We start from the raw sequence: 12959 nt of genomic DNA, 5'->3' as shown, positions 1-12959 counted from the left end.
ATGTCGACCGAGTTTACCCTATAGAAGTTGAAATCAATGACACTACAGATTCTTCAACACCAGACGATTATTTAGATATTTACTTACAGCATATTCAACTAAGCTTTATGATAAGTAGAATTATTTCAGTTTCCTTTCTAACTTTCCATTTCTGCATTTTCTGGATAGCAACATTCCCACATCCCCTACATACGGTATCACGATTTCCGTGACAGATGTCAAGTACACAAGTTTTCGAGAAGCGGGATGAAGACCATTGTAAATTTTTATAGTCAAAATCATGATTTCATTTGGAAATACATGTATTCTATTTCCTTATCCGATATGAGGTCAGATATGTTTGATACTTGTTGATTTACCCAGTGGTTCCGTTGTCACCAACCTAACTCTCAATTGAGATTGTGACTTAACCCGGATTTGACCTAGATTTGTATGACAGATTTGACCTAGATTTGTATTGCAGTTTTGTCTATGAAGCAGGAGACGCTTACTCTTCAGGAGCACCAGGTCCTATTCCCCTTTGTATCTTTTCAGGAGTCTCCAAGCAATATACATGTATATATATAATTCATTTTTGAATTATAGTTTCCCTATTATGTCAGTATTCTCTGTTGCTTTTTAGAAAATGCATCTCAGACTTAAACAGGATAACCAAGTCTATGGAATTCATGGAACAAAACGATATGGGGAGCATACATATTGAATTTCAGAAAGACCCCCTTCTATTTCCTAGGAAATATTACTTATAAGAGTTGTTTATTAACAGACAGACAAGGGATACAGTATTCCAAAAGAAAGACAAATTTCTCCCTTTGTTAGAAGCTAGGCTAAATTGCCAATATGTAGCTTTATTATCTTTTTTACTTTATTATTTCAAAGAATATATAAGTCATTAAATGTATTGTTATCCATAACGTCAGGTCATTCGAAAATATTGGGGACAAACTTCCGAACAATATATTGCTCCGCAGGCTTCTGCATACAGCTAGCAATTATAGACAAAATATCGGCCCCCTACAGCATCAGTATATTAATAGTCTAGTTAGGACTAGGGGCTAATATTTTTCTCCAGAAATAGTAGCCAGATGTCTGTGAATGTGTGTAGATATGATAAGCATACAGATGGAGTAGGCTAATGCAACAGACATCAATCAATTTGTAGATATATATCCTTTACACATAGAACTGATTTTCTAAAAATAGAATATCTGCATTTTATTTGGTATTGTATCTTTATGAAACGTTTTGTATATGTAGAAGTTTAAACAAGATTTCTTAACCCTTCATCATCAATTTTTCGTCATAGCCATATAATATTCTTTTGGCCCGGATATGACGCGACAGGGGGCATTACTGGTCAAGATGAAGTATGTGATTGGTCATTGTAGCCGTAAATGCAAAATGCAGATATGCAGTTAAAAACGAAACAAAGTTTAGATTGAATGCAAGCTGAATAAGTGAATATATCTTTTCAAATGACACATTAATAGAATTATATTTCTGATTCAAATGCAGTCTTATTATCACCAAAATGATTCAAACTTATATAATTTTGTTATCTGTGCTGAAACGCATTAGTTCCTTAATCTATTTTACCAGCAGTTTAACATTATAACCACCTGTATCAAAATTATGCCGTTTATCTTTTTTAAAGATATTTCTTGTTTTCAACTAATTTATGCAATATTATTTTTTCATTGCAGGATGAACTTCTGAATGTAATCAAGGTCATGCTATCTTTTTCACTTCATTTCACTTTTCATCACTTTGAGATTTGTTTAGAGACACGTGCTGACTGACCACAGAGGAGAGTGATTTGATATAGCCCATATGATGTTGATGAGAGTGTAGAACTGATGCCAGGGAATAGTAAAAACAAAACCAGACAATCTATAAGAGGTAATGTTTACTTCAGCAATTCAGTTTTCTTGACACGTGTTGAAGATATCCGCATTGCTATAAATACTCTCTCTCACTCTCATTCCAAGTTCAAACTTTATCACAATAAGCGTTGTCCGTCACCATCCTAAACACCCATGCCATGTCATCTCAGTCCCTTCTTAGCTGCTTGATGTATGTGTGAGTCTAATTTATCTGGAAAAGAATAAAAAATACATATTATATAAAATCTGAAACTACCCTTTAAGATATAACATCAGAAATGAATTAGATAGCCGACATACCATCAACTTAATATCTTACATATTATGGTAATTTATTTATATCTTTGTATATCAAGGCAAAATGAAAACACAATGAGAACCAATTACCTGTGTCCCATCACCTGTGTAGGTAAGAAATTTTACGATAACAGTTGTGTAACATAACACACTCCTGCAGGTAGACATTATCCTAATTTTAGTTTAGCTCAAATAAGTATGAAAAAAAATGTATTATACATTATACCACATGTAAATTAAATCGTTTTAAGTTTTGCAAAGAAACAAATACAAGTTGTGGTAAATTTTGTATAAGACTGCGTATGTTTCATATAAATTTCTAACAACTTTATCCATCAACTTACAAATTTTGTGTTTTCCTTTGATAGGAAACTTGACCACCAGTTGCTGTGGAACTTCACAGATAAAAACATACGGAGAAGCAGACTCGCCTTCTGGAAACTGTAAAAGCAATTCATATCAATTAAAACCAATATCTATAACTGAAATGGCTTTAAAATGAGTTAATTTATGGGAAAACAACCAATCTTTTTTCTGAATTTGTTATGAAGATTTTGTATAATTCTATAAGCATGATAAAACTGACCATCAAATTTTCATAATTAAAATAATCTTTATATATACTCATTTTTCTTGGGTATAATAATTGTGCTAATGATGCATTGAATATGTAAAATTTCAAAAAAAAAAAATCTATAATTATCCCTTTTATTTTTCCCTTAATACAAAAGTGTTACAAAATGTATTTACGTTGGTGTACAAATCTTTGGCCTCAGTTTACAGTGTATTATTGAACATTCTATTCCTTACAAAAGAGAACCTATGACAGTATATTTTAAAATAGAGCCTGATTTTTGGTACATACTTGGCAGTGAGTTAAAACTGATTGGGCAATAAGCTGGTGTTTTTGTGATTGAAAATATATGTATTTGCATACAAAATTCAAGGCTTTTCCTCAAGGCCATTCTGCCTTCAAAAGCTTCTTCAAGTGGACACTTAAGATGATTTTTTATATAGATATATATCTTAAGTTGTGACAAATCTTTTTTACTTTTGTTACTTTATTTATACAAAATATGATTAACCTTTTCTCTGTATTGGTCTTGTGCCAGGCAGTCTACAACATCCACACAACCAAGGAGGCACCCCACAGGGTAATGACTGGGAAACTCTAGTCGTGGGTCTGAAACAGAAAATAAATATTGTAATGACCACACAACCAAGGCAGCATACTACAGGGTAATGACTGGGAAACTCTAGTCGTGGGTCTGAAACAAAATAAATATTGTAATTACCACACAATCAAGGGCTACCCTACAGGGTAATGACTTGGAAACTCTAGTCGTGGGTCTGAAACAAAATAAATATTGTAATTATCACACAATCAAGGGCTACCCTACAGGGTAATGACTTGGAAACTCTAGTCGTGGGTCTGAAACAGAAAATGAATTTAACCACACAACCCATAAGGCATCCTACAGGAGGTCAAGAGGTCAAATTAAATCTCGATTTTTTGCAAATGATAACACATAGGTTTATTGAGCTGTCAACTCTGTTTGTTTAAAGTTGGACTTGTCTTAATTGAACAATGAATCTTTATGACACCAGAAAAGTATTACCACATATCACAATCTCCTTTTCATTAGAGATTTGACCATAACAAAGTGTCTCCTCTCTTTTAAAGATACCATACTGATTTAACCAATCAAAACCATATGAGAGTGAGAAACAAGAAACCAGTCCAGTTCAAAAAGGACAAATACACATACATGTACAATCAGCTGTGTAAAAGTATAGGATTTTTACTGTATGTCTGACATTATATGTCCACTAGTCTCGATCGGATGTACTAAGACAATGTAAACTCACCCTTCAGTAAATAGCGGTATGTCTGTTCCACATCGGCGGTTTCCTCTGGGGTTGGGGGTTTAGCAGTGGCTGCTATCCATAGTCTCCCTCGGTGTGGCGTATACCACGTCCTGCCTTCATGCCTTCAACACATTATATTAACAAGATTTAGTTCTAATGTCCAGTAAGTGGCTCAAATTATTTTAATTTCAAAATTTCAAACCTCAGAAAAGTATACATCATCCTAAACTTAAACCTACATTTATTAATTTTTTTTCTCTTGGACTAGTTGTATTTTAAAAAAAAAACAACCTTATATTTCATGTCTTCATAAAATCTGGATCCTCCCACAAAGGAAATGTTAGCAAGTATGATGAAATTTATGTTTTTGAAGAGTGTCTATTGACTTTGCTGCAAAACATGTCCCCTACCAGTACCGGCCCCCGCTAAAAATAGTATCAGTGACCTTGACCCCAAAACACTGAAACTTGAAAGAGATCTGTAGCTTCTCATACTGAAGGTTACATACCAACTTTCACCAACATACCGTAAAGCATGGCAGAGAAAAGTGTGAGAAACCTGAGTGGACAGACTGACAGATGGGGAGGAAACCTACAGTATATATGGACTAACAATAACCCATCCCAAGTTTCAGGGGGGCACATGCAGGAGGGGCAGTTTTCCAAAATATTCCAAAATTGCCTAAAAACATCTTTTAAAAGAAAGATATCATTACACTGTATGATTTATCACTTTAAAAAATTGTACTATTCTGTGAAAGTATTCTCTCAATTTAACAAAAATTCTAAAAAGACAGAATACTGCAAAAAACATTGCATTTTGAGGATTGGTAGATCATCAATAACCATATCAACTTGATAGGTTATAGAATGTTTTCAGACAAAAAATACAGTACACAATATTTTAATGATAATTACTGAATTTCAAACTTTCTGCACATATGGTGGTAGTACTGTATGACAAAAGGATTTTCATCGTTAAAATAGGTGAAGGGGAATAACTCCCAGAAAAAAAATAAAAGAAAATGATCACGAGCACAAATCCAGTAAAATATCCATCCAACAAGGGGACTCCAGTATTGTAAAGCAGAAACCTCCAAAAGAAGTGACTTAATTGAAACAGAAAGACATTTTCTAATGCACCCATCATGCACAAAAGTTCTTTTCATATGGAGGCCTCGAGCTCCCGCAGGATGATTTTTGAGCAACAACCAGCCCCAGCCCCTCCCCCCACACTACAAAGGTAATGTTTCAGCCTGTCACACTTTTATTCATGTAGATGGGATCATCACAGACGATCAGACTTACATTTTAATGCCGCAGACAAGGAGAGACGCCCATGGCTGATGCATGCTCATACACATGCCGTCATCTGACATCTCCTGAAGCTCACGATCCTGAAGTCTCAGACCTGCCTTCTTTTTCACTTCCTCTGACCAGGCTTTGTTAGAAGTCTTCTGATTGGTTGTTACATTACTGACAAACTGAACGAGAAATGATTCAAACTAATCCAGAACCATCTGGAGACACTCATATAACATACAAAGAAATCTGAAGAACTTTTGGAAATTTGTTTGGACTTTGCTGGACATCTAAGGTCCTGCACCCAAAAATCTTCTGCGGGACCCTAGGAGTTTTAGACAGACCGATTCTTTGTTCATCTTAAAAAAGTGCGGTAATAAATTTAACAACAATCTATATTTTTCAACATAAAGCAGATCCCTAAATATCTCTATCTCATTGTTACAACAAAATTATCCGTGGTACAGCATTACACGAATCGGTGTTATTCATCACCTCTATAGATGTTGTTTTCTATATCTTTTTGTCAACCTAAATTTTAACAATAGGCATAAAATCATCAACTTTGTTTTATAACTCAAATGCTATTTTATTCAATTGGTGTACAATTTGCGTGATATGTCTACCACGTTTTCACAAATATGACACAAGTTTTTGTCTTCTGTTCAAAAGCAAACATTCAAATCTAACTTTGGCAGACAATGGGACTGACTTTATTGATGATATTGCTAGACTTTTCGATTTTCTATTCCTTGATCCGATGAATTTCAAAACATCTGCGACCATTAAGAATCTGTTTTAAAATGTTCTTGTCACACATAAGTAGACATATGAGTGAAGAACATGTACAAATATCTGACTTACCTGTGGTGATTGAACATTAATTAATGGATTGACTAAATCATTAAAGTCTGACTCCTCCATTTTGAAACCTTCCGACTTTGGTTGAACTCCATAGTGAACTTGCTGAACTACTGCATCATTCAAATCGTACATCTGTTTACCACCTTCTTTTTCAGCTTCTAATACACGCCGGCCTGCAAAGTCTAATGTCACTTTCATGTCCCTTCGTGAAGCAAATCTTTCTGAACGTAATTCTTCATTGCGTTTCCGTAGCGCCTCTCGCTGCTTTTGACTAAGCCATTGGTTGGAATCAGTTGAGAAATAATCAGACTCATCGTCTATCACTTTTGTCCTCTGTACACTAAAATGAAACAGATGAGGTGGCATTGAAAACCCAGATAATGCCATGTATGAATTTCCTTTATTATAAAAAACAAAAAGAAAATGTTTCTGCTTGTGATTGGAGAAGAAATATGTCTAACATGGCACTTTAAATCTACTTGTCGTTGGAGAAGAAAAGTATATGTATCTAATATAACAAGGCACTTCAAACCTGTAAATGTAACTATTACAGTACAACAGGCCAATTGAGAAAGGCAAACCTCATTTTCTGTTCCATAAACAATAAAGAAATAAACAAAAGTATGACATGCTCTGTATAACACTCATTTTTATCTGAACGTAATCTTCATCCTAAGCCGAAAAGGGGATATATGTGAAATTAGAAAATATGTGCATGGCAAAATCCACAACCAACAAAAATATACAAAGATCAAAATGTCTGAAATCAAAATTGATACACAAGTTATACGCTATAGAGTAGGTCTAAATGCTGTCAACGGAGCTGTCACAAAGTTTTTTTAATTATTCCTGACCTACCCGAAAAAGTACAATAAATACTATCCTATGATCATTTTTACCACTCCTAGTGATTCTCTTTATCAATTGAGCATGTTCCATAACCTAATGATTTCCATGTCATAACTTATGTAGAGACAGATTTAACAGAGACTGTATTAGGGAGACTGTAAATCTCAATGATTATAACTGTACCTTGTCTTATCGTAGTTCAGCAGCTTGTTTTTATGTTGTACAGCCTTCTCCAGTCCCGCATTGATCCGACTGTTCTGATGTGGCAGTGACTTCTCCCCGACATCCTTCATCAGTCGTTGTCGAAGCTGTTCACTCTTACGTGAGCCCCGTGATAACACTTCCTGTTCCTCCTGTGTACAAACCTACAAAAGGACATCACATGGTACAGGTTTATAAATTGTTCAGTGGTCTACCTAACACTGCAATATAAAATATGTCATTACTTTTTCCATTTTTATTTTCTTTTTTTTAAAATTTGCTCAGTGAAAAAAGTTGCTTATATATTGCAATTGACACTATTCCTAAAAAATAATCAACATATTGGAAAGATGCGAGGCTAATATCAATAATTACTGAAATTGATTTCATATCAGGAAATGCACACAGACCTAGAAGTACCTGGTACATGTAGCTCTTTCACTCAGACCTATAATATTAATACAGGTGCCTCCCACATTGTCACTCACACCTGGATATCTTCCTTATCTATCATCCAGATTATATCCATAAATAATAAATACACTGAGGATGTAGGAATGTCCCAGATTATCTGATATCACTAAGAATATAGAGAGAACAAACCATGTGGATGTAGAAACATGTGTGAGACGGTACCCACCAGATTACCGCAATGAAAACATGGTCCCGATCCCTCCTGATCACATACTACACGGCCACACTGTAGACAGTTATTAATCAACTTGTGTTTTGCAGCCTGGCACTCACAGCTGTGTCGCCCTATTAGGAAGAATTCAAATTTAATATTTACTGTAAGTTATAATTACAATGTAAATCTTTTAATATACATTACTCCTAAATGATTGTAAATTTTAACCCTTAATATCAGCAATTCCAAATAATTGAACCACCCCTAAAATGGAGTTACTTCCTTAGTCAAAAGGAGTATGTCTGTATTCATTTATTATTTGATAGTTTGAATTTCAAATCATGGAAAGAATCTCTTCTAATTTGAAAACTGAAATTGCATCTTTCATCCCTTGGACTTTTTAGACATTAAAGAAACATAAAAAAATAATCTTGATTTTTCTTCAAGAATCAAAATAAACAGTTGTAAAATTATAAATTTACAAAACTGAATACCGAGATGATTAACCAAAAGAAACTTCTCTGATTATGAGATCACACAACTTATATAAACATTTATGGTACTTTCCACACCTACAAGTTACGAAAGCTTCTTTAAGACAACTAACGAGAAATGTTCTCAACATGTAACTGCAGTATTCAAATGTTGAGATTTTTTTTCAAGAAATAGTTAGTGAAATTTTTAGGGGGAAAAAAAAGCTATGTACCTGGCAGCTGAAGTACAGATTTTTCCTGTCCCTCCTGGCTGTACAGGGGAACAAACTTGGTCTTTTTCTTCTGATCAGCAGCACTGGTAAGAGGTGTGTTGTCCTGTATATATAGAAAATCATAGATTATATACAAATATGGCAAAACATACATGTACAGTGTACAATGTATCCTTGACAAGAGGGAAAAAATTATAACATTACCATCTAAACCCTTTAGATTTGTTACAACAACCCTTCCAAACTATGTCTTAGATGACATATACAGCAAATAATTATACATTCATTTGATTCTTTAAATACATGTACACAAATTATATAACCAGCATAATTGTTGGAGTCAAAAGGTTTGAGATTAATATAATCTCAAATAGCCTAAATAGGTCTGTTCTGTCAACATGATATCTTACGAAATGTAAGAATTTGGCTAGTAAGTATGAAACTTGCTGATTGCTGGCCATGGCTAGCCAAACTCTTCCACAAACCAATGTTTGATTATTTTCCTTACATGCTTACAAATAAATGAAATATTACAGCCAGAATAAACATCAATTGGTAATTTGTTCACCAAAATCCCTTGGGGTGAAATGTGGATTTCCCAGTCACAACAATTCATTTACTTTTGGGAAACAATACAATGACATCACATATGTCCGTTAGTTGTCTTTCCCTATTCCATGTGAGACAGAGTTAAATCTTCACAAGCAACAACAGAGTCACTCTATGAAGTCTTTGAGAACTGAGAAGTGATAAATGGGAGATAACTCTATTTACTTTTGTTTTCCTTGGATAAAATCTTAAAACTACCACATCAGACTGGTTAAAAAAAAGTGTCAAATAGGGATTGAAAATGTGTACCTTTCAAAATAGGCAAACATTTATCATTTTATATTTGAACAATTACCAGGTAGATCAATATATAGCCTGCTTGTTATTAATAATGTCTGAACTAAGTTTGGAATTACCAGTATTTTCTTGTTTTATGGTTACAAGATTACCAGTTTATATGAGATAAAGGAAACTACAACTATATCATTACTGAACCTTAGTTCATATTTTCTTATCTCTCATTCAGCTTATCATATACTTCTCAACATGTCTAAATATTTTTGTCTTACACATGGTCCAATATAGCATATTGATGCATATAATGATAATTAAGACATTAAATTTTGGGTACTCAATCAAATCTATCCTCTTGACAGCCCTAAAGTCTATTTACCCATACTTCCACTACTGCTAACCACACACCCGATATGGCAAGGATATACTATAATGTGTGCACTTTCTTTCATGTTTTGGAGCTTTCAGACTATTTTGCGGGTAAAAATTCCCGTGGTTAGCTTAAGCAACAATAATACACAAAATAATATTACATACAACAATATTTGTTGTATTTATATTCGAGGTTCCAGTTTATACACAATGAACATGTTATACAGTATGTATACAAGCATTATGAAGAGGGAGAATACAAAGATGAGGAAATGACTGAACGAACCTGTAAACTCTTTACGGGAGGTTTGGACATTACCGTTGATGACGTGTTTATTGGTGGAAGGTTTGTTGCCTCGGTCGTTAATCTTCAGTTTACCTGTTCCACCTTTTCCTCCAAAGTAAATATCATTATCGGCTGATTTGCGATACACCTAAAGTACACAAGTGTAAAATTAATTAAAGTCCAGTGTACATGTATAGATGTATTTATTACGAGCTGACAATCAAAGGATGTAAATCCTGTACATATTTTATGTATGCTAGCTGTCAGAATAAATCCATGTATCTATGTATGTATTGGCTCAAAGATGCTTACGTGAATAAAGTACTTGTCAATGACTGACATTGGAAAGAAGTTAATGTAAATATATATACATGTATATCAACATTTACACAAAAGACGAATATTGAATAAGATAAATTAATTTATAATTTACCACCACTTCTGATGACTACTGAATTACCTGTACATCCTCAGAAACAGACACTGTTGAACGCCACCTGACTAACAACTCTTTTATGAATGCTAACACCTTTGGATTGCTATCTCCTAGCAACTCATGCATATACTCCTCTAAATCTTCTGCAGTTTCTATACTGAGTATGTACCTGAAAATTGAAACAAAAAATATAACATTACAGTTATGCATTGCATTGAATCATTTACATTCTGAAACTGTAAATTTACATTTTTATAGGATGCTTAATAGATGCAAGCATTAAATATACCTTAAGAGCTAATATTGGTATGTAAATACATGATATTTAACACGAGTTTCAGTAAACATGTACAATAATAGTCACAATATGACACTGATTTGTTAATGTAAGGTTCAGTATAAGATACAGTGTACTAATAATAATACCCTAAGTTTCCTCTGGTCCCAACTTCAGAGCGGGACGTTCGATATTTTGACCTACAGATATATGTATACATGGTGTGGATTGTCAGAGTACACCTCTTTATATCACAAATGGTGAATTCTAGCTAACATACAATATGGTGTCATTAAGATTTTGGGTGTTTGCATATGCAAACAAAACAAATTTGCAATGACATATAACATATCTGTCAACAAGGTATTTATATAAATATATAATGAGTCTCAAATCCCTGTTTCATTCTATCATTTTGTTCCACCTATACAGTATATATCACTGTATGCTATTCAAAATTTAACTCAATCCTAATTGATGCTAATGCTGTCATAAAAGAAACATAAACAATCCAAAATGAGAACACCATGGATCATTTTGGATACACATGTAGATTATTGTGTTTATATTGCACAACTTTTGTCGATTTGAAATGGTTGCTGTTCACTCACAGAATTGAATACAATCAATATGCTTTAATGTTTGAAATAATAATCTTTGTCCATAGCTTGAAATCCTTCAGTAATTATTATTATTATATATATATATTACAATACCCCAGAGAGATCTGAGAAGTGTCCATACCATTCAAACTCTAAGATCACCAAATTTAGCCTTCCTACAAGCTCTGCTCACCAAAATTTAAATCACTAAACACTTATGTTATATATATATCATATTAAGGTAGAAATCAGAAAGCATTTGAATCATATCTACAGTCAGAAAAATCTTCAATATCATCTGTGATGTCATTATTGTATTCTATGACATGAGCATAATCAAATGATTCTGTGATGCTCTATTTGTCTAAATCGCACTATCAACTCTTACTTCATGCATTAAATTTAGCAAACTTGTGTGTTTCTAAACTACACTTATGTTAAAAATTTGCATTGTACTGTTGACCATAAATTACACATTACACTGTGCATTGTATTTAAATACTTTAACTAAATCTTACAAAATGACAGCCCTTCCCCTAGCCCCTACATAAGACATCTGTCTAATTATCTTATATTAAAAAAAGCCAGTTGTTTTCTTTAATATAAGACTGTATATACATGTCCCTGTGGCTGTGGTCTATCTGTCTCAAAATTTCCAATGTCTGGTGTTGTTTTGTTGTGGTGCCAGAGGAAACTCTGGTGATGCCATGAGATAATTAACTGCAACTGGAATACGAATGCAATTTACATGAAATTTCTAGGATGAAAATTGTCGCTTTGACACAGCAGCCTCACAGATTCATTCTAGGCAACTTTTTTATGTTCTCAACCACATAAATAAACATAATATACCTCATTTACACAGTGTGTCATGGAAACATTGGATAACATATTTCTACAGAATTTCCCCATGCATTGATCCAATTTACTTGTTATTGTTGATGAAATTATTTACTGAGATATTGAGACATGATACTGGAAAATTGCAAGATTGCACAACCAGCTGTCCACGAGACAGAGATGAGATAGCTTCGTGACCCCGTAGATTTGTCAAAATTTCGCTCTTATGACACACTTTATGTATGACAGTTTTCAAAATTGCTATAAATGAACTGATTTAATAAATTACACAAACTTAGCATTGTCTTCTGACGCTGGCAATCCAAGCTTTTCTAGTTCCACACACAACCACTCTTCAACCGAAGTCGCCATGTTTGATCCGGAACCATTCGAAACTCTCGGGAGTATTTATACCCTATACATAGTCTGTTCAAATAGTTTCCGAAATGGACAAACACGAGCAGACGAAGTACGAAATCTATATACCTAATGATGATAATAGGACCTAATGCATCTATTAGTACCATAGACTGTCTATTCCCTGGATTTCATCGATCTTTATATAGAAGTGTGTGGTCGCTACCATGGTACCTTCATAGACAGGTGATCTTAAGTTAGATCCTTTATAGACAACGTCACAAGTTTGATATTTACAGACCTGTACAGACAGTATTTTAACTCTAAAAGAGCCTAAGGTGTGTCATA

At 33.8% G+C, this 12959-nt stretch overlaps 1 protein-coding gene across 2 annotated transcripts; it reads right to left on the bottom strand.

Moving 5' to 3' along the window:
* Positions 1 to 1891: 1891 nt before the first annotated feature.
* Positions 1892 to 12659, bottom strand: LOC117334948 (activating signal cointegrator 1-like). Of its 2 annotated transcripts, XM_033894812.1 has the most exons (12): positions 12550 to 12659; positions 10560 to 10704; positions 10100 to 10247; positions 8599 to 8701; positions 7905 to 8023; positions 7247 to 7428; positions 6215 to 6554; positions 5357 to 5532; positions 4050 to 4171; positions 3266 to 3363; positions 2525 to 2621; positions 1892 to 2094 (listed from the first exon to the last, which is right to left on the bottom strand). In XM_033894812.1, the coding sequence occupies exons 3-12, from the start codon at positions 10127 to 10129 to the stop codon at positions 2045 to 2047; spliced, it is 1317 nt and encodes a 438-aa protein (XP_033750703.1). In that variant the 5' UTR covers positions 10130 to 10247; positions 10560 to 10704; positions 12550 to 12659; the 3' UTR covers positions 1892 to 2044. The 2 variants fall into 2 exon arrangements, with proteins under 2 accessions (XP_033750703.1, XP_033750704.1); XM_033894813.1 differs by lacking the exons at positions 1892 to 2094; positions 2525 to 2621; positions 3266 to 3363 and adding an exon at positions 3557 to 3612.
* Positions 12660 to 12959: the final 300 nt, after the last annotated feature.

Source organism: Pecten maximus, chromosome 9 (genome assembly GCF_902652985.1).
Source record: "Pecten maximus chromosome 9, xPecMax1.1, whole genome shotgun sequence".
In the NCBI taxonomy this organism is placed as follows: Eukaryota; Metazoa; Mollusca; class Bivalvia; order Pectinida; family Pectinidae; genus Pecten; species Pecten maximus.
Note: the sequence above shows the minus strand (reverse complement) of the source record. Positions and strands in the feature narration are given on the sequence as shown.